This window comes from Oryctolagus cuniculus, chromosome 13 (assembly GCF_964237555.1).
Source record: "Oryctolagus cuniculus chromosome 13, mOryCun1.1, whole genome shotgun sequence".
Classification (NCBI taxonomy): Eukaryota; Metazoa; Chordata; class Mammalia; order Lagomorpha; family Leporidae; genus Oryctolagus; species Oryctolagus cuniculus.
In genome coordinates, this window is record NC_091444.1 from 97,628,208 (window position 1) to 97,650,760 (window position 22,553).

Sequence of the window (22,553 nt, forward strand, 5' to 3'; positions counted from 1 at the left end):
GAGTTTTAAGAGTTTCTTATACTTCTAATTAGAAGAACTACACAAGATATCTGATTTTCAAATGTCTTTTTTTCCCACACTGTGGTTTGTCGGTTCACTTTCTTAATCGCCTTTTGATATGCAAAAGTCACAAGTTTTGTTTAAGTTCAATTTATTAATATTTCATTTATGTATTATACCTTTGGAGTTGCACTTAAGAATTTTGCCTAACTCAAGACTACAAAGAATGCATGTTTTCTCCTGAATTTTCAATCTTACATTGAGACCCCTAATCTTACATTGAGACCCCTAATCTTAATTCACACATTTAGATGTAAAGGTTTAATCTTTCTGAATGTAGATGTCAAATTTTCTCAGCATCATTAATTGAGAAGATTATCTCTTCTTCATTGAAATACTTTGGTATCTTTGTTAAAAAAAAATCAATTGGTCATAAATACAAGATTTGTTTCTGGATTCTCAATTCTGTTTCAGGCATGAATCAGTATATTTCCCTACCAGTACCACATACAGCCTGGTTATTGTAGCTTATGGTCATTTTTAAGATAAGGAAGTGGGAGCAGGTATTCTCCAGTTTTGTTACTCTGTGTCAAAATTCTTTTGGCTATTATGAGTCCTTTATATTTATTTTAGGATCATGTTACTGATTTCTACCAATTTAAAAAAAAAAGCCTGCTGAGATTCTGAAAAGGATTCTATTGGATCTACTTACAACTTTGGGGAGAGGTCCCATCTCAATAATACTGAATATTCCAAGCTATGAAAACAGATTGACACAGTTTTTAAAAACATGCAGTATGGCTGTTGCCGTGGCTCACTAGGCCAATCCTCCACCTGTGGCGCCGGCACCCCGGGTTCTAGTCCCGGTTGGGGCACTGGGTTCTGTCCCGGTTGGTCCTCTTCCAGTCAAGCTCTCTGCTGTGGCCTGGGAAGGCAGTGGAGGATGGCCCAAGTGCCTGGGCCCTGCACCCACATGGGAAACCAGGAGGAAGCACCTGGCTCCTGGCTTCGGATCAGCACTGTGTGCCAGCCGCAGCAGCCTTTGGGGGGTGAACCAACAGAAGGAAGACCTTTCTCTTTGTCTCTCTCTCACTAACTCTGCCTTTAAAAAATAAATAAATAAATAAAATTTTAAAAACATGCAGTATTATATTAAAAATATTTTGAGTGGCCGGTGTTGTGACATAGCGGGTTAAGCCTCTGCCTGCGATGCCAGCATTCCATGTGGGTGCCAGTTCAAGTCCTGGCTGCTCCACTTCTGATCCAGCTCCCTGCTAATGCCCCTGAGAGGGCAGCACAGGATGCCCCAGGTGCTTGGGCCCCTGCATCCATGTGGGAAACCTGGAGGAAGCTCTGGGCTCCTGGTTTCGGCCTGGCCCACCTCAGGCCATTGCAACCATTTGGGGAGTGAACCAGTGGGTGGCAGATAACTCTCTGTTTCTCCTCATCTCTAACTATTCCTTTATGAAAAAAAATTTGAAATAATTCCATTATAGCAATGATTCTCTGATAAATAATCTATTTTTTAAAGATTTATTTATATTTTTGAAAGGCAGAGTTACAAAGAGGCAGAGGCAGAGAAAGAAAGAGGTCTTCCATCTGCTGGTTCACTCCCTAGATGGCTTGCAACTGCTGGAGCTGCACTGATCTGAAGCCAGGAGCCATGTGCTTGTTCTGGGTCTCCCACGCAGGTGCAGGGGCCCAAGGACTAGGGCCATCTTCTGCTGCTTTCCCAGGCCATAGCAGAGAGCTGGATTGGAAGTAGAGCAGCTAGGACTCAAACTGGTGCCCATATGGGATGCTGGCAATGCAGGCAGCGGCTTTATCCGCTATGCCACAGCACCCGCCCCTAAATAATCTATTTTACATATGAAGGGAATGTTAGGGTGAAGATATACAAAAAATTATTTGGATTTTTAAAAAACTTCCCTACCATCACAAAGCTATAGAAAAGCTGTAAATATTTTCAAAGTGACTTTTGTTTTTTGGTCCTGAATCATTTGACAGTGAGTCACCAACCTGACAACCCATCAATTCCAAATATTTCAGGGGACAGTTCCAGCAAGCAAGTTATATTTTCATACAAAAAAAACAAAAAAACAAACAAACAAACAAAAAAAAAACAATTAAATCCGTCAAAATCAGAAAACCGGTAACATTTCCTCCATCCATGCTCTGACCCTATTCAAGTTTTGCCAGTTGTCCCCATCACATCTTTTATACAAAAGGGATCCCGCTCAGACCTGCACACTGCATCCGAGCTCTCATCGCTTGGGCTCCTCCCCCTGAATCTGGTAGGCCAGCTCTGGAAAGATCACGGGCAGTGGAGTTCTCAAGGGTCACTCGACACAGGCGTCTGGTGTTTGCTGAGGATTGCATCCAGGTGGAGCGTCTTGGGCAGGGACATCAGAGGAGCCGTGGTCGTGTTCTCTTCATGCAGCCCGGCCAGCGATGCTGGCTCTGCACCGTTACTGAGGATATCTGACCTCAGCGCTTGTCTATGAAGTTTTTCTTTTCTCCTTTATGATTAAGAACTATTTCGGGCCCGGCGCCACAGCTCAATAGGCTAATCCTCCGCCTTGCGGCACCGGCACACCGGGTTCTAGTCCCGGTCGGGGCGCCGGATTCTGTCCCAGTTGACCCTCTTCCAGGCCAGCTCTCTGCTGTGGCCCAGGAGTGCAGTGGAGGATGGCCCAAGTGCTTGGGTCCTGCACCCCATGGGAGACCAGGAGAAGCACCTGGCTCCTGCCATCAGATCAGCGCGGTGCGCCGGCCGCGGTGCGCCGGCCGCAGTGCGCCGGCCGTGGCAGCCATTGGAGGGTGAACCAACGGCAAAGGAAGACCTTTCTCTCTGTCTCTCTCTCTCTCATTGTCCACTCTGCCTGTCAAAAAAATAAAAAATAAATAATAAAAAATTTAAAAAAGAACTATTTCGGAGTGGCGCCATGGCACAGTAGGTTAATCCTCTGCCTGCAGCATTGGCATCCCAGATGGGCACCAGTTCTAGTCCCGGCTGCTCCTCTTCCAGTCCAGCTCTCTGCTATGGGCTGGGAAAGCAGTAGAAGACGGCCCAAGTCCTTAGGCCCCTGCACCTGCATGACGATCTGGAGGAAGCTCCTGGCTCCTTGCTTTGGATCAACGCAGCTCCAGCCATTGCGGCCATTTGGGGAGTGAACCAATGGAATCTCTGTCTCTCTCTGTGTCTCTCTCTCTGTCTGTCTCTCTCTCTCTCTCTGTGTCTCTCTCTCACTGTCTGTAACTCTACCTCTTGAATAAATAAAATCTTTTAAAAATTAAATTAAAAAAGAGCTATTTAATGGCTGGCTGCTATACAAATCCTTGTCCCTCATCAAGCTTTCCATTTTCTCGTATAATTATACCTGATAATTTCCTTTTTTTAATTCAAAATGCTATTTTGATGCACAGTTTTCCCCTTTTGGCCAGTGGGAGCCCTTTCAACAAGGTCCCATTTGACATTCGTGTACAGATCTGAGTCCCGTCGTCCCTCAAAGGAGCCTGCACTAAATGAACGAATACGATATGTCCCCCTGAACTCACACAGGAGTTGAGTCTTTCGCTAATGCTGCTAAGAGGGTGGAAGCTTAATACATGATATTCAGAGGAGGCCTGTAGAAAGTGATTAGGACTAGATAAGGTGTTAAGGTGAAATCCCCATGACTTTTATAGTGGTGGCTAAAAGACAGACGGACACACGCCAGAGGCATACACATGTGCTCCCTGCCTCTTGCATTATCTTGGAACTCTGCCAGCCACCTGCTGGGGTTTCTGGGTCTTACTATGAGCCAAAATAAACCCCTTTTCTTTATAAAGTAGCAGCCAGCTTCAGGTATTTCTTTACTGTAGCACAAAAGGTGACTAATACAGGCCTCTAGTTCATCTGAGAGGAAACTGATATTTAATAGCCAAGATAGGGATGCCAGGCATGCTCATTGCTACTCGGATGTGGCTGCTTCCTGTCCTTTTGTGAACAGAGCTGGGGAGTGTGTGCACATGCATTCACTCATGCTTACAAGCAGCACACACATGCTCCATTCTTTTGAAAATTCACACTTATTTTTAACACTCCTGTATGAAGTCAATCTCCCTCCACTGTTGCCTGCCCTCTACACTGCCTCTCCTTGCCTGGCTGCCCTATGTGGATGCTCTCCTCCTCCTGCCTGGCCTCTGATACAGCAGACTGGCTGCTCTAGAACTGTGATGTCTTCCACGCCCTCCTCGTGCACTTGCTTGCACGGCTTTAAGAGGGGTTGATCCCTCCTTAAACTCTATACCTTCAGTGCGTCTCCGGCCCTGCCACAGTCCCACATCTACAGAATTGCATGATAGGGACATTTTTAGTATTTTTAGCCTTCATATTAGTGATTATACCTCAAAGACCTAAGAGAGGGGTGTGTGTGTGTGTGTGTGTGTGATGTTTTGGAAGCAAAACCATTGGGATCTCTTTCTTCGGAGGATTTCAGAAAATAAAGAGGTTTATAGTCGCTGTACATTTGGTTATGACTGCAGAGGCGATCGTGGGAATGCTGTGATGCTGTGACTTCTGAATGGATTTGCGGGAAAGATGTTTCTGAAATACAGGCTGAGTGCAACCTGGATGACCCCTTCAAGCTGCTGTGTTTTAGTGATTCACACTGAGAATGTACTTTTCCTTCAACAAGCTTCTCTGTGGGTTTCCTGGGGAGTCAGGCTTGGGAAGCCTATGGAAGCGGAAGTCTTCCATTCTGCAGGCTTATGATAATTCATTTAAATCTACGCTTAAAGTGAATGACTTAGAGTATACAAAGTATACCTCTACAGAAATGGTGGCACTTAGAAATACATGTGTCTGGGAAGTGAGATACTCAGCAGACTCATAGAATGGCGGATGTCCTAAATAGCACTCTGGCCTCAGAATCAGCCCTAAAGGCACTCGGATCTGGCTGACAAGCCCATGAGAGTATTTCAGGCATGGAAAGCCAAGACACTCTGGCAAAAAGATCTCTGTGAGTGAGATCCCAGTGGAAAGAACAGGTCTTCAAAGAGGGAGGTGCCTTTCTCTGAAGGGAGGAGAGAACCTCCACTTTGACTATGACCGTGTCTAAACAAGATAAGAGTCGGAGAACTCAAGGGGCTTCCATAGCCTTGGAAACTCATAACTGGTGCATAGGGAGATTACTGATGCCATAAACAGGAGTGTCAATTGGTAAAGTCAACAACAGGAGTCACTGTGCACTTACTCCTCATGTAGGATCTCGGTCCTTAACGTGCTGTACACTGAGGCTTAATGCTATAACGAGTACTCAAACAGTATATTTCACTTTGTGTTTCTATGGGGGTGCAAACGACTGAAATCTTTACTTAATGTACACTAAACTGATCTTCTGTAAAAAAAAAAAAAAAAAAAAAAAAAAAGAAAGAAATTTTCAATTCCCAACTTGACTCTCACTTTGATTAAACATGACAATAGGTCTGATCTGATTTCATCATCATTTAAAAAAAATCATCTATTATTTTTCACTTTATGTTTCTGTGTGGGAGCAAACTGTTGAAATACTTACTTAAGGTATACTAAGCTGATCTTCTGTATATTAAGATAATCGAAAATGAATCTTGATGTGAATGGAAGGGGAGAGGGAGTGGGAAAGGGGAGGGTTGTTGGTGGGAGGGACGGTATGGGGGGGAAGCCATTGTAACCCATGAGTCGTACTTTGGAAATTTATATTCATTAAATAAAAGATAAAAAAAAAAAAAAAAAAAAAGAAAGAAATACATGTGTCATTGGGATACCCAGAATGTGTAGTGAGAGCTTGCTGGTGAAGCACCACAGCCATGGAACCCTCAGGGTGACGTTTGGCTGTGTTGCGCATTTTCTGGATAGTTTCCAACTCCATATTTTGTTGGGTTGGTAGTGTGAAGCCCCTGAATTAGTAATATGCAAATCTATATTAGGTGCCAAAATGTCTTTTTTATTTATTGTGTTCATTTTAAGACCTAAGCTACAGCAGGTCAGTTTCCAGAAATTCATGGAAAATAATTTCTTCAGTGCAAGCAGTCTGCTCTTAAGTGGATTTGTTTTGTTCATGAGTATATTTAGCACCAGTGCCCCAAAAAAGTAATATGGACCATTAAGTGCAGCAGTTCATCAGAATTTATTGGATTGCACAAGGAAAGGGCAAGTAGAAAATTCAAGAGGTTTTTGGTTTGTCTTCTATTGCCAGGATTTATTGACTTCTTCATAACGTTACCTCCTTAGTTATGGGGTTGAGGAGAGAAGTGAAACTGTACTTAATTTTCACAGCTGTGCTTGAAATTTCTCTTGTCTGGACCCAACCCCTTTCCAGTGCTAACACTTCTGACCAAGCAGATCATGAATTCATCTTGTTGGATAATCTTGAGAATGCTAGTGTGGGTTATTCGTGTTCAATTTTCTTCAGTTTGGGTCTCTTTATGAGAACATCTAAGAAGCAGTCATGGGAACAGTATGGAACTGATTGTCATGGTCATGTTTGGTACCTGACATGGAAATATGAAGTGTGTAGTGTGAAGTCGCTGTTTTAATCCGAGCTGCAATAAAAGGCATACAGGAAACTCTAATTAAAGCCTTATTGTTAACTCTGATTCATGATCCGGTTGAATAGCATTTGGTGTTAACATAAGCACTGTGTTCTGTCACATCTCAGAGTGGGTAGTTAAGGTATAATGTGTAGGCTCGTTAGATCTTGGACTTTTTACCTGGTGTGTGACCCCGTATGGAGCCCCTTAGATTCTCCTAATATCCATTCAGCAGAGGTAAGTTTTCCATGGTTTTTATTTCTTCCTGCTCAGTGCTGCCTAGAGGTTTCCAACTGGAGTCGGCACATTAGCTAATAAGAAACAATCTAGGCCGGTGCTGTGGCTCACTAGGCTAATCCTCCACCTAGCGGCGCCAGCACACCCGGTTCTAGTCCCGATCGGGGCGCCGGATTCTGTCCCGGTTGCCCCTCTTCCAGGCCAGCTCTCTGCTGTGGCCCTGGAAGGCAGTGGAGGATGGCCTAAGTGCTTGGGCCCTGCACCCGTGTGGGAGACCAGGAGAAGCACCTGGCTCCCGGCTTCGGATCAGCTTCGATCGGCGATTATGGAGTGCTGTGTTGTGGCAGTGAGACTGAAAATAGTAACAGCAAGTACTAGCAAGGAGAGATACTGCCCATCATAGGAAAAAGGCTGGGATAAGATCCACTGGTGAAGGTCCTAGTGGGAGATGGGAGAGTAGGGTTATGTGTGTCTCAGCTGTGACAGATCCTGGAAATAAGACTGGTCTACAAAACCTGTTGCATAGGACCTGTGTGGAGACAGTGGAGGAGGCGTAAGGCATCCACCAACCTATGCTGTTGGAGCCAAGGAGATGGGACTTTTCTTTCAAACCCTAAGTGGATGGTTCTGGGGAACTTCTCTTTTCTTTCTTTCTTTCTTTCTTTCTTTCTTTCTTTCTTTCTTTCTTTCTTTCTTTCTTTCTTTCTTTCTTTCTTTCTTTCTTCTTTTTTTTTTTTTGTAAAGATTTAATTATTTGGCAGAATTGAGAGAGAGAGCAAGAGAGATCTTCCATCCACTAGTTCACTCTCCAAATGGTTTCAACAGCCAGAGCTGCTCCAGGCCAATGCCAGGAGCTAGGAACTCCATCCAGCTCAACCATGTAGATGGCAGGGCCCCAAATACTTGGGCCATCTTCCGCTGCTTTCTCAGGCATGCTAGCAGGGAGTTGGATTGGAAGTAGAGCAGCCAGGACTTGAACTGGTCCTTTGATATGGGCTGCTGGCACCACAGGCAGTGGCTTAACCCTCTGTGCCACAAAAGTGGCCCCTTGGAAGGTTATTTTAAGAATAATGAGTGATGGGGCTGGCACTGTGGCACAGTGGGTAAAGCCGCTGCCTGCAGTGCCAGCCTCCCATATGGGCACCAGTTCGAGTCCTGGCTGCTCCATTTCTGATCCAGCTCTGTGCTATGGCCTGGGAAAGCAGCAGAAGATGGCCCAAGTGCTTGGGCCCCTGCACCTCCGTGGGAGACCCAGAACAAGCACCTGGCTCCTGGCTTTGGATCAGCTTAGCTCTGGCCATTGAGGCCAGTTGGGAAGTGAACTAGTGGATGGAAGACCTCTCTCTCTCTCTGCCTCTCTTTCTCTTTCTGTTTAACTCTGACTTTCAAATAAATACATAAATCTTAAAAAAATAATAATGAGTGGTAAACGTTAAAAGTGAAAAACATGTTGGAAAATTCTTTTTGGGTTGGCTTTCTAAATCAGAGAGAGAGAGAGAGGGACACTGGTTTTAAAGAACCTTGGATTTGGATAAAAGAACATCTGAATGAAAGTTTAGTTTCACAAAATCCAAGAGCTGGGTACAGAAGTTTAGTTTGTTAAGATGTTACTTGTAATAAGTATTTGAAAGTCTTTAGGTGCGCCAAATATATGAATATATGAATATATGTTGTAATACCATTGAATCTCTAACCTCATTGTAAAATGTTTTTTGGAATTTTTTATTTACATGTAATATTTGTATACATATTTATGAGGTACTGCGGCTATCTACATAAGGTGTAATGATCAAATTAGGGTAATTAGCATTTCCATCCCCTCAGACATTAAGTATTTCTATGGGTTGGTAACCTTCAGATTCTTCCACAGTTTGAAATATATCACAGATTGTTGTAGACTGGTTACATTGCTGGGCTTTAGAATTCCACACTAATTCCGTCTATCTAACCTCTTTCCATCCCTCCTTTCCCTACCCTTTCCAGTCCCTAGTGACTACTATTCCAGTCTCTTCTATGAGATCAGTTTTTTCCTTTCCACAAATGAGTTTGAACATGTCCTCCTCCAGTTCCTCCACATTGATGCAGCTGACAGGATGTCATTCTCTTCATGGGAGAATAGTAGTCCATTGTGTATATGTTCCACATTATCCATTCACCCGAGACGATTCCACATCTTGGCTGTTGTGAATAGTGCTGCAGTAAACATGGGAGCACAGATGTCCCTGTGATGTAGTGATTTCCTTTCCTTTGAATATATGCCAGGAGTGGTATTGCTAGATCATATGATAGTTTGGTTTTCAGGTTTTTTTTTTTTTTTTAAAGGAATCTCATTGTTTTCCACAATGGGTGTACTGTTTACAGTCCTACCAACAGTATATAAGAGTTCCCTTTTCTCTACGTCCTCATCAGCATTTGTTATTTTTGTCTCTTTGATAATAGCCATTCTGAGCAGGGTGAGGTGGTATCTCATTATGGTTTTGATTTGCAGCTCCCTGGTGATTAGTGACATGGAGCATTTTTCATATATTTGTTGATAATTTGTCTTTTTAAAGAATTTTTATTCATATCCTATGCCCATTTGAAAATTGGATTGTTTAATTTTTTGCTGTTGAATTGTTGAGCTAGCTTTATGTATCCTGAATATTAGTACCTTGTCAAATGCATAGTTTGAAAATATTTCCTCCCATTTTGCTGGTCGGCTTTTCACTCTGTTTTTCTGTGTGGAAGATTCTTAGTTTGGTAAAATGTCATCTATTTTCACTCTCACTGCCTGTTCTTTGGGGGGCCTCATCCAAAAGATCTTTGTTTATACACAGTACTGAAGTGCTTCACCTATGTTTCTTCTGGTTTCAAAATTTTAGGACTTTTGAGCCAACTTTTGTGTATGGTGAAAAGTAGGAATATAATTGGATCTGATAGCCAGTTTTCACAGCACCATTTACTGAAATGATTGTCCTTTCTCCAGTGTATTTTATTGATGACTTTGTCAAAAATCAGTTGGCAGCATTTATATGGACTGGTTTCTCCATTCTCTACTCTGTTCCAGTTGGTCTGTAAGTCTGTTTTTATGCCAGCACCATGCTGTTTTGGCCACTGGAGCTTTGTGGTATATTTTGAAGTCAGGTATTGTGATGCTTATCTACCCAGTCTCCAGACCCCCAAGGATTACTCTTGGTCTTCTCTGTTTTCTATTCTGAAAAACATCATTGGTATTTGATTATGATTGCACTGAATCTGTAGATCACTTTGAGTAATGTGTTCATTTTAATGATATTAATTCTCTAATCCATAATAAAATAAATAAAATTTATTTTATTTTTATTGGTATAAAAGTGCTACCTTTTTATATATTGTATCCTGTAACTTATAAAGTGATCTTTGCTGACCTAATTTTCCAAAGACAAATATTAATTAAAAAAACTTTAAAATTGAATGTTATAATTTTCAAGTTGATTTTGATATGGTAATTATAAAAGTAGCTTGTAGATTTCCATAGGGAATGCAAATTAAGTGAGATGTTGCTTCATAGCCACTACAATGGCTATCATCAAAAACTTGGAAAATAGCAAATGTTGGCAAACATGTGGAAAAATTTGGAACTTGTACACATGCCAGTGGTTAAATGGTGAAGCTGCCATAGAACACAGTTTGATGAGTCCTCAAAAAGTTAACCACAAAGTTATCATATACAGCAGTACTTCTACTCCTAGGAGTATACTCCCCCCAAAAAACCGATAAGAGGTACTCAAATAATGATACAGTATTCATTGAGCTTTATTCACAGTTGGCAAAGGTGGAAACCAGCAAAGTGTCCACCAGTGGATGAGTGGATAAAAAGTGACATACACATAACAGTTATTATCTAGCCATAAAATGACAGAAAATTCTGACACATGCTACAGTGCAGATGAGCCTCAAAAATAGTTTGCTAAGTGAAATATGACAGACAGAAAAGGACAAATACTCTGTGGTTGCACTTATATGAGATGCCTAGAGTAGGCAGATTCATGGAGACAGAAACAGATTGGAGAGTTCCCAGGGGTGGAGTAGAAAAGAATGGGTAATTACTGCTAAATGGCCATGGAGTTTCAGTTGAGGGTGAAGAACAAGTTTTGGAAGTAGGTAGAGGTGATGGTTGCACATCACTGGGAGCGTCATTAATGCCACCACAATTTACATTTAGAAATTGTAAAAATGGTAAATTGTATATGATCTTTGTTATACCACAATAAAACTTTAAATATTAAGACAAAAATAGCTTATTTATGACAGTAATGATTTGAGGGCTGATATTTCTCTCTGTGTCTCCCGCTCTCTCTCTCTCTCATACACACACACACACACAAATTCTGTGACCAACTTCTTAGTTTCAAATGATTAAACCCGTTGAAAAGGCCACAGAAAAGGTCAGTGTTTGTTAAATTTCCTTTTAATAAAGGAAACTCTAATATAGAAAAATGAAGGGAGAAATAGAAACTTACCCCCAAAATGTCCTCTGTCACAGTCCTTTAATAATTTTCCATGGCCTTCGCCGCGGCTCACTAGGCTAATCCTCCACCTAGCAGCGCTGGCACACGAGGTTCTAGTCCCGGTCGGGGCGCTGGATTCTGTCCCGGTTGCCCCTCTTCCAGGCCAGCTCTCTGCTGTGGCCCGGGAGTGCAGTGGAGGATGGCCCAAGTGCTTGGGCCCTGCACCTGCATGGGAGACCAGGAAAAGCACCTGGCTCCTGGCTTCGGATCAGCGTGGTGCACCGGCCGCAGCACACCAGCCACAGCGGCCATTGGAGGGTGAAACAACAGAAAAGGAAGACCTTTCTCTCTGTCTCTTCTCACTGTCCACTCTGCCTGTCAAAAAAAAAAAAAAAAGAATTTTTAAAAATAAGATTGGCCACATTAAAGAAAAATTGGCTTTAGTATTGTAACACATCAGTTACTGAGGCCCCATGTCCTATTTCATGAATGAAATTTTGTGTAGCTGGAAAATTCCTTTTATTTAAACATCTCAACTGTTTTATTATAATAGATGGTAACAATGTTGACAGCATAGTAAACAAAAAATTAAAACCTTCATTTAAAATACAATTTGGGCAAATATTTCATTATTTTAATCCTACGCTTATTCCACGAATTGATGAGGAACTGAAGTATTTTAGAGTGCTTCAAAACGTCCATGGCCAAGTAGGAAGTTTGTTGTGGGACAGAATCTTTGATGTCCATGCCTGATGTTTTTCATGGTGTGCAATCTACCTTGAACTTTTCGAAGGCTCTTTGTGTAATACCACTTTTTCTTGTTCCTCGCAATATGCTCCGTCGTTATAAAGGTAAAAACTAAAGAATGTTTATACTGGCCTTAGTTCTTCTGTTTGGTGATTGTTTGCATCCTATCAAAGTAAAAATCCAAACTTAAAAAAGACCGACGACCTTGGGCGCTTAGAATTTTCTTCCACTTAACTCTGCACCACAGTGCCCTAACCTTTTTCTTAAAAGGCCGTTTCATACGATTTTCGGTTCTGCAGTCTCTGTCCCAACCACTGAGCTCAAAGCTACTGGGTGGGGCTGGCGGTCACGTGCCAACAGCACCTCCTTCGCAGCAACTGGCAGATCCGTGCTCGGCCGCTGCCGCAGGTGCATTTCTTTTCACCGCCGCTTGCCGCGCTGGCCCCATGCAGGCGCGCCGGTCCCATCCGGGTCTTTTCACCAAAACGTGACGGCCATGGAAAGACGGCCCGGCTTGCTGAGGCAGCAGCTCTGAGAGAAGCTGTGTGCGCCCAGTGGCCAAACCGGAAGCGACTAATCCCCGGAGTCCTGGTGCTTTCCAGAATGCGGTCATGAACGCGATTTCATTCTCTGTAGACACCTGGTCTCCTCACTCCCACCTGCCAAATGACAAAACCGCCCTTCCGCTGTTTCTCCTGGGTCCTCGTGGCGCCGTCCGTGGCCCCGTCCGTGGCCCAGCGCGCGCTGACAGCCGCTTGTGTCTCCGCAGCGTGTACTCGGGGCACCAGTCCATTCTGATCCCCCCGTCGGAGCTGGAAAGCAACCCTGCCCTGTGGCTGCTCGCCGTGAGTCAGTATAAAGTCCGGGACACGTTTTGCTCGTACTCCGTGATGGAGCTGTGTACCAAGGGGCTGGGCTCGCAAACGGAATCCCTCAAGGTAAGCGGCCGCGGGCCCTCACCTGTCCTCACCGTGTCCTGTGTCACCCCATGTCCTGTGACGGTGCCTCCCTGGAGCTGCTCGCCGCAGCGGGCCGAGGTCCCCGCTGTTCCCACGCGAGAACTTGCTTCGCCATGAGTGTGTGCCCCTATTAGGTCTGCTCAAAAGATCCTAAATCTGGCCAGTGCCGCAGCTCACTAGGCTAATCCTCTGCCTGTGGCGCCGGCACCCCCGGTTCTAGTCCCGGTCGGGGCGCTGGATTCTGTCCTGGTTGCCCCTCTTCCAGGCCAGCTCTCTGCTGTGGCCAGGGAGTGCAGTGGAGGATGGCCCAAGTGCTTGGGCCCTGCACCCCGTGGGAGACCAGGAGGAAGTGCCTGGCTCCTGGCTTTGGGGGTGAACCAACAGAAGGAAGACCTTTCTGTCTCTCTCACTGTCTAACTCTGCCTGTAAAAAAAAAAAAAAAAAAAAAAAAAATGCATTCAAACACTTCTTCTCCAAACCTTGTCCTTTGGTTGTTTTATCTAGCAAATTCTTTTTCCTATGCATGATAGTCACCATTATTTCTTGCCATTGATTAAAATACGTTTGTAATAGCATACTGAATGAGTGTATGTTTTTCCCCAACATTCTGGAATGAGTTAATCAATGCCATGGACACAGATCTGAAAATGAAGAGTGTATTACATTTTCTGTTGTTTATATGGGCTTTCAAGGGAAAGAGGCTTGGTTACACAAAGCTAAAAAAAACTTGATGAAGGCTGACCTAGTGGCACTGTCATCATTTCTAGGCACGAGGACTGGACTTGTCCCGAGTAAGGACCTGTGTTGTTGTGGCAGAAGAACGGCCACGAATAGCCCTCACACAGTCATTCTCAAAATTGTTCAAAGACCTGGGCCTCCATCCACGGGCTGTAAGCACCTCATTTGGCTGTAGAGTGAACCTGGCAATTTGCTTGCAGGTGAGTTTCGTTGATCGCAATAAGCACCTGAGTCAAAAAGAGTAAACAGTGTATTTACCCTTGCTGACGGTTAGCTGCAGCTAGGAGAATATCTCAAAAACAAATGCATGTGATTGGTGCACACTTTTTTCTTTTCCTTTTTAAATTATGGTCTGCATTGGTATCCATTATCCATAGTTAACATTCAGAGCACTTGTTGTGTCTTGGAACGTTTTAATTTTTGTGACAGAGCAGTTTGCCCAGACCTGTACTGTCAGACTTTTAGTAAATACTAGAAGACTGTTTCACCGTGGGCAGACATCCCATCTCTTAAAACACCTAATCTCATGAGCATGGACAGTCCCTTCCATTGGAGGAGTCATACTGTGTGAGCAGGTTGGGGAGGCGGCTGCTGTCATGGTGGTCCATGGTAATACACAGCCAGCATTTCTGTGAGCTGGGTTGAAGTGAGGGAGCTCTCCCAACATAGATGTGCGTTCTTTTTTTTTTTTTTCTTTTTTTCCATTACATCTCATATGACCATCTTCAGTTTTGTTTTTTTTTTTCCCCTTGTTTTGAATTTCTAAAATGCACCAATCAGCTGAGAGCGCCATGCTGGTTCGGGCTGTGGAAAGGAGGGAAAGGGAACACACAGGAATGCCCTCCCCCGGAGCCCTTCCTCCGATTCCACCCAAAGCCAGCCGGCCCCAGGCAGAACTGCAGAGCTGGTGGCGTGAACACACGGAAGGAATCGAAGCTTTGCTCACACCAAGTGCTGGGAAGGTGCAGGGCTAGCAGGCCTCACCTTCCTCTGCCCCTCTGCCCCTCTGCCCCTCTGCCCCTCACACCCTTTCCGTGCCATCCTAAAGATGCGTGTTTCTGGCAGCTGTTTGAGTGAGCCTCGGAAGGCTCCTGGTCTGGTTTCATCCAGATCTGGAGGGTGGCCTCAGCCCCTGTGTCTGAGGCAGGAACCTCCTGTCCTCCCATGTGACAAGTCTCTGAAGCGATCATTGCAGGAAGCACACCTACAAAAAGGTTTTCCTAGGACCTGTCCTCCTCGTTGAATTTCATTCTTTTTTAAAAAGCTATAAACTACCAGATTCCTATCAAAGGTCAAGTAAACCTTATGCTATAATTAAAATTAATTCCTCTGCCTAAAGAATTGCATTGTTTGTCTTACCAAACTAGTTCTTTAAATATTCACATTTTATTTTCCCTATTCACATTTATCTGCTCATAAATGTTTGTAGCCATTTCTTCCATTAGGATGGGAAATATAGAAATCCCTTCCTTAGCTAAATTCAACAATAACAGATGTAACCCCGACATAGACTGCCTGGTAAAGAACAAATCAGGAATTTATGAGAGAGAGAGAGAGAGAGAGAGAGAGAGAGAGAGAGAGAGAGAGGGAGGATCATAGTGATGCTTGCTTGTCTGTTTTTTCTTCTAAAATGTTGAGGGGACTGAAGGAAGAAGAGCAGAGAATTAATTCCATGTTAACTCTTAGCGCTCATCCACTGCAGCAGGTGACAAAGTTCTGCAGGTGACAAAGTCCTACAGTGCTTGATCAGACAAAACAAAAATCCTGTAGCTACACAGGGAAAGAGTACGCACATTTATTAATCATTCATTCACTTAATGCTTTATTTATTTCCATTCCCGTAGGTCCAAAATGTTTAAGATACTTTATAAACTAAAAGGAGCTCATACACTATAAAGGAAGCAGGAGAAGGTAAATGACACTAAAATTTGGATAAAAAATAAATAAAAAGGAAGGTGACAGAAAAGCAAGGGTAGGAAAGTGACACAGAATCAGGAATGAAGTTATCCGAGAGCTGTTTGCCTCAAAGAACATGAAATAGGAGTTCTGGCATCGCTGTGTCCTCAGCACCCAGAACCATGACGGCATGTGATGGCTTTTTGACAAATAAATAGGTGTTATAAGAATGTTGAGCAAATGAAATTTGACATTCTTCATAGGAAATAGTAATGTATTTTTATGAAAAAACAATCCCATCTGTGTAACCAGTAATTCAGAAGTTAATACTCCTGATTACAGGTCATGCTGGTATTTTGCGATCTTGGCAACATTTTAATGATTTTTGTACATTTTCCATTTTTGTCTGCTTGTGTACTTTATTCCCAACTCACTTTCAGCTACAAGTTCCTTTTATGAATGGTTGTATTGGAAAATAGTTGGAAATATCAAGCTGTCTAGTAAAAATAAATTAACTAATATACATCCACAAAAGAATGCAGATCCTCAGCCCTGGCCAGGACCCTTGGGGCACTTCAGAATTAAGTATTATGGCCTATTGAAAGGTGACACAGTGTATATGGCATATATGATGTCACATCCCAGTAAGCAGTGCTGACAGACGTCTGTGTCTGAAAGGGTGATAGATGCAGGGCACTAAGAAACCTTATGTCAGCCTGGGTCAGATTTACTGCAAGTAAATTCAAAACACGTGTCTTGCCCTCATTGGACATTTCTCATAGTCCATGAGACAGGCAGTAAACATTAAGGATTTTTTTGTTAGGAAGTAGATAAAACATTCTTAGTAAAAATAAATAGAGTAGGGGCCAGCACCGTGGCTCACTAGGTTAATCCTCTGCCTGCGGCGCCGGCATCCCATATGGGTGCCGGGTTCTAGTCCTGGTTGCTCCTCTTCCAGTCCAGCTCTCTGCTATGGCCTGGGAAAGCAGTAGAAGATGGCCCAAGTACTTGGGCCCCTGTACCCACATGGGAGACCAGGAGGAAGCACCTGGCTCCTGGCTTCGGTTCGGCACAGCGCCGGCCGTAGCAGCCATTTGGGGGATGAATCAACAGAAGGAAGACCTTTCTGTCTGTCTGTCTCTCTCACTGTCTAACTCTATCTGTCAGATAGATAGATAGATAGATAGAGTAACAAACCCCATTTGCAGTGAAGTACTGGAACTGTGCCAAAGTTCAGGTTAAAGTGGAAGGAAGTAAGCCTGTGGACAGACCTGGTCAGTGAAAGCACTCATTTTGTATTAATTTTTGCAAAATTAAAAAAAAAATGCGATGTTACCAAACAAGCAAAACAAATGTAGTCCAAAATCTTACGGACAGAAATCGCCTATTACATTTCTATAGAACCTGACACATAATAAATGTGAAATAGGAATAAGTAATATGAAATGTTTCTACATTTTACATAAATTGGATTTCTTTCTTCTTTTTAACAAAAGAATATTTATTTTCAAAAACAAAATCATAAAATACAGGCCAACTAGTAAGTAACTAATAACACTGTAAATCCATCTTCCCAGAGGTGATTATCATTCATCACTTAATATAAAAAACTATAATCACAAAAAGCTAAATTTCAAACGGGAGCACTGAATTTACCAATATGTGTGAAATTGGGAAGTGGGAGTATTTATTTTCAATGGATTCATTGTTCTCTCATGAGGTTGTCTTCAGTTTGACTCCAGCACTCTGGCTTGCTAGAACAAGGGAAGAGTTCTTATCTGTATGGTAGGCAGATAACTAAACAGAGAGCGCTGTCCCAACAAGAAACGGAGCCTCACCCTGGGGTTTCAGGAGCTCACAAAGCAAATGTCCTTGTGGACAGTTTTCTGCAGAGTTAATCGTATCGCTTTCAAAAGGACTTCCTGGTCTTTGAGGAAGGCTGAGTTACTCAGTTTACAGGATTTGCTTCTTGCAGCGTTCAAAGGCCTTAGCAATGCTAATGTGCACTGTTATCTGCAAGCTGGAAGTCCTGTGTGGCTTTGGCAATCCCAACCTGACATAGTGATAGGTACTTTTTTTTTATTTTATTTTTTAAATATTTAATTATTTTGAAAGAGTTAGAGAGGGAGAGACAGAGACAGAGATCTTCCATCTGCTGGTTGACTCCCAAGATAGCCCCAATGACTAGAGCTGGGCCAGGCTGAAGCCAGGAGCCAAGAGTTTCATCCAGGTCTCCCATGTGGGTTGCAGGGACCCGAGTAATTGGGCCATCATCCACTGCTTTTCCTAAGCCGTTAGCAGGGAGCTGGATCAGAAATGGAGCAGCCAGGACATGAACCAGCACCCACATAGAATGCTGGCATTACAGGCAGTGGCTTTACCCTCTACACCACAACATGGCCCCTGGATAAGGAATTTTTAAAAAAGGATTTCCTGAGGCCAGCACTGTGGCCTAGCAGGTAAAGCTGCCACCTGCAGTGCCAGCATCCCATATGGGCACCAGTTCGTGTCCCGGCTGCTCCACTTCTGATCTAGCTTGGGAAAGCAGTAGAAGATGACCCAAGTCCTTGTGCCCCTGCACCTGTGTGGGAGACCCGGAAGAAGCTCCTGGCTCCTGGCTTTGGACCAGCACAGCTCCTGCCATTATGGTCATCTGGGGAGTGAACCAGTGGATGGAAAACCTCTCTCTCTCTTTCTCTCTCTCTCCTTTGCCTCTCCTTCTCTCTGTGTAACTCTGACTTTCAAGTAAACAAATACATTTTTTAAAAAAAAAAGGATTTTCTTAATTTATTTGAAATAAATTAAGTGACATTGGCATAGTGACATTGACACAGAAAGAGAGCTCTTCCATCCACTGGGTTACTCCCCAAATGGCCTCCATGGTCCAGGGCTGGGCCAGGCTGAAGCCTTTTTGCCAGGAACTCCATCTAGGTCTCCCATATGAGTAGCAGGGTTTCAAGTACTTGGGCCATCTTCTGCTGCCTTCCCAGGTCTGTTAGCAGGGAGCTGGATTGGAAGCAGAGTAGCTGGGACCCAAACGCGGGCTCTAATAGGGGATGCCAGCACTGCAGGCTATAGCATAACCCTGCCTACCCCAATGATAAACACTTTTAAGAACATCTTTGATATATGAAATTTTAAAGTTGTACCGAGATAAATTAGGGATTTGTCTTTAGTTTGCAAAACCAGCCTTCATCTCTGCCCATCACAGGCTCAAGTGTTTCCCATGCCCCTTTGGAGAACGTTAGGCTAAACCACTTTCTTTTTTTTTTTTCTTATATATTTTTATTTATTTGACAGATAGAGCTAGACAGTGAGAGAGACAGAGAGAAAGGTCTTCCTTCTGTTGGTTCACCTTCCAAATGACCGCTACGGCCGGCGCTGTGCCGAACCGAAGCCAGGAGCCAGGTACTTCCTCCTGGTCTCCCATGTGGGTGCAGGGGCCCAAGGACCTGGGCCATCCTCCACTGCACTCCCAGGCCACAGCAGAGCACTGGACTGGAAGAGGAGCAACCAGGACAGAACCCGGCACCCATATGGGATGCCGACGCCGCAGGCGGAGGATTAACCAAATGAGCCACTAAACCCCTTTCTTGATCATGAGGTTCTCCCAGGACTTCACTTCCTGACACCTGTACCACCGTCTTCACAGGGCACAGACTCGCTGCTCCTTGGAAGTCTTTTCTGATCCTTCCAGCTATGAGTAATTTCTGTCCTCCATGTTCCCATGGTGCCTAGGTTCTCCCACTTACTGCACACTTCCTAGCACATCTTATACTTGCATCAGTATGTTCTGTCCCTTCCCCTCTGTTACTAGCTGTGCTAAAGAACACAGATTTTTAAAAAAGATTTATTTATTAATTTGAGAGGCAGAATTACAGAGAGAAGGAGAGACAGAAAAGGCCTCCGTCTACTGTTTCACTCCCCAAATTGCTGCAACAGCTAGAGCTGAGCTGATAAGCCAGAAGCTAGAAATTTCTTCCAGGTCTCCCACGCAGGTGCAGGGGCCCAATCACTTGGGCCATCTGTTGCTGCTTTCCCAGGCCATAGCAGAGAGCTGGGTTGCAAGAGGAGACATGAACTGGCACCCATAAGGGAAGCCAGCGCCACAGGCAGAGGCTTAGCCCACTAAGCTGGGTGCCTGGAGAACAGGTTTTTTTAAAAATGTATTTATTAGTTATTTATTTGAAAGTCAGAGTTACACAGCAAGAGAAGAGGCAGAGAGAGAGGTCTTCCATCCAATGGTTCACTCCCCAGACGGCCGCAATAGCCGGAGCTGCACCGATCTGAAACCAGGAGCCAGAAACTTCTTCCAGGTCTCCCATGTGGGTGTGGGAGCCCAAGGACTTGGGCCATCTTCTACTGCTTTCCCAGGCCATAGCAGAGAGCTGGATTGGAAGTGGAGCAGCCAGGTCTCAAACCGGTGCCCATATAGGATGCCGGCGCTTCAGGCCAAGGCGTTAACCCGCTGCACCACAGCACCAGCCCCAAGAACACAGTTTTACTAAGGACTCACTGCCCATTATTTGGGTACAGTCTAGTCTCCTGTTTTTTTTTGTTTTTTTTTTTTTTTTGTTGTTTTGTTTTGTTTTTTAAACAACAACAACAACAACTAGATGGCACTCCTGAGTTTTCCCTGAAAGGAAGCCGAGGTGTGCGCCTCCACCAGATAACACCTGGTGTCCTCATTTGTAACTCGCGCTGCAAATGAGAATGGAGAGTTTACTGCTCTTCCGCTTTCAGTAGCCTTTTCATCTCAAACAGGAAGTCCAAGGCTGTGCCTCCAGGAAAAAAGACCTCCATACTCAAAGAAGAAAAACATTAGTACACTCTCTGACAAATACATTGAACCTTTTTATTTATTTATTTGAAAGTCAAGAGTTACACAGAGAGAGAGAGAGAGAGAGAAAGAGAGGTCTTCCATCTGCTGGTTCACTCCCCAGATGGCCACAATGGCAGGAGCTGGGCCCGTCTGAAGCCAGGAGCCAGGAGCTTCTTCTGGGTCTTCCACGTGGGTGCAGGGGCCCAAGGACTTGGGCCATCTTCTACTGCTTTCCCAGGCCATAGAAGAGAGCTAGATCAGAAGTAGAGCAGCCGGGACACGAACCAGCGCCCATATGGGATGCCAGAGCTTCAGGCCAGGGTGTTAACCCGCTGTGCCACAGTGCCGGCCCTAATACATTGGACCTTATGAGTTAGATAGCTTCTTGTTAAGATCCTCCCACATTCTTTGAGGGTTTAGTTGTTTATTTTTTAAAAATTTTATTTAATCATGCATTTCCTATATACATATTCAGGAACATAATTTTAAGTTGAGAGAAATAAAAACCCAATGAACTTTCTTAGTTTAACAGAATTTAGGAAAAAAAAAAACAGAAATAAATTTAGAAGCATGATTGAGCCCGTTGTTAGGAATGACATTTTCCAGAACTTTACCTGCAAAATTTAATTTAAAACAATTTCCAGTGGATGAACTTGCAACAAAAGTGGGCACCAGAGAGATCAAGTGAGAATGGGTGTGATGAATTAGCTTTCACATAAATTTGTTGGAACTTTACTATTGCAAATGGTGTTTGTTTATTTACCTTCTTTGGAAAAGTTACTTCCCACAGATATAGTTAACTCTTCACAAATCTATGTGGGAGGTCTTTGGCTGGAAAGTTGGCATCCTCTTTCCAACAATGTGGGAGAAGGGACATATGACGTCTCCTGTTTTCCTAAAATGACCTCTGTTGTTTCCTTATTAGGAAGAAACCAAACCAGGAAATTCAGACTTTATAATAAGAAAAATAATGACTTATCTGAAAAGGAAACTTTAATATAAATAGCTTTGTGGAATTAAATCCATAGTAACAGTGATAGTCTACTTTCAATCATGTCAACTCACATGATGAAAGAGAGATAGAGCCACCCAAGTGACAGAAGTGTGACGCACGGATCGCTGAAAAGCAAAAAATATAGACGGCCCAGAGAGGGATATAAATCCTAAATAATAATCAGAAATTTATAATAAGATTGTCATTGATTTGAGCTTTTAATTTGCTTGTCCCCTTTTCCTCCCACACTGCCTTTAGATGAGGGAAGGAAAAAATAAATACAGGTGCTAGCAGGGGTCTCCTGTGCTCCGGGAATGAGTCACATTCAGATGAAAGGTCAGTCCTGCCTCTCCGGCTGCTGTGCATCGTCTCAGACACTGAATGCTGCTATTGAGATCTTGGAAACTGCACCCAGTCATCCAGGAAAGCAGGCAGCATTCTGATTGATACGCAGCAGGAGCCTCCTTTGGCAATTTAAATTAAAAAAAAAAAAAAAGAATTCATTAAGATATCCTTGGGTGGCTCTCAGAATCGCCAAGGGAGCTGGAGGGCCAGGAGCGCCTTGTGCACAGCTGTGTTCTTCTGAGGCCACCACACTTGTACGTCTGCTGCACTGACTTGTTCCTAGACACAAGCTTCCCCATCAGTGTGCCCCCCCCACACACACACTGCTTTTCAGATGCCTTCGCTGCCAAGAGCAGGAGCTCAGCTTCTTCCTGCCATGAATGGATGCGGCTGGTTGGCAGAGGCTCAGTTATCTGCCCCACCTTCCTTTTCAGGAAGGCAGAGGAGGAGAGCATCTCAGATCCTTAGGAACTCTGTATCCAACCAGGATTAAAAAGTAGAAGAGTTCCCCCCAAATATAGACAAAGACGACTCAGATGCTTGGTTACCAAAAAAAAAAAAAAAAAAAAAAAAAAAGATGGCTACTTCATGAAGCCCATTCCTCTGGCTGACATCAATATATGTTTCCAGTCCTTTTTTTTTAAGATTGCTTTTATTTATTTAAAAGGCAGAATTAGAATGCCGCCATCCACTGATTTACTCCCCAAATGGCCACAGCAGCCAAGACTGGGACTCCATCATCTGGGTCTCCCACGTCAACGGCAGGGGCCTGAACACGTGGGTCATCTGCTGCT

The 22,553-nt window shown here is 43.8% G+C and overlaps 1 protein-coding gene across 4 annotated transcripts in view; it reads left to right on the forward strand.

Moving 5' to 3' along the window:
- The window catches only part of DIP2C (disco interacting protein 2 homolog C), a 486,706-nt gene that overhangs the window by 424,703 nt on the left and 39,450 nt on the right, over positions 1-22,553 (forward strand). For all 4 annotated transcript variants that reach the window (XM_008249365.4, XM_008249367.4, XM_008249368.4 and 1 more), the window contains 2 exons: positions 12,775-12,943; positions 13,732-13,902. In XM_008249365.4, coding sequence (XP_008247587.1) covers positions 12,775-12,943; positions 13,732-13,902 — 340 coding nt within the window. The remainder of the gene's footprint in view (positions 1-12,774; positions 12,944-13,731; positions 13,903-22,553) is intronic.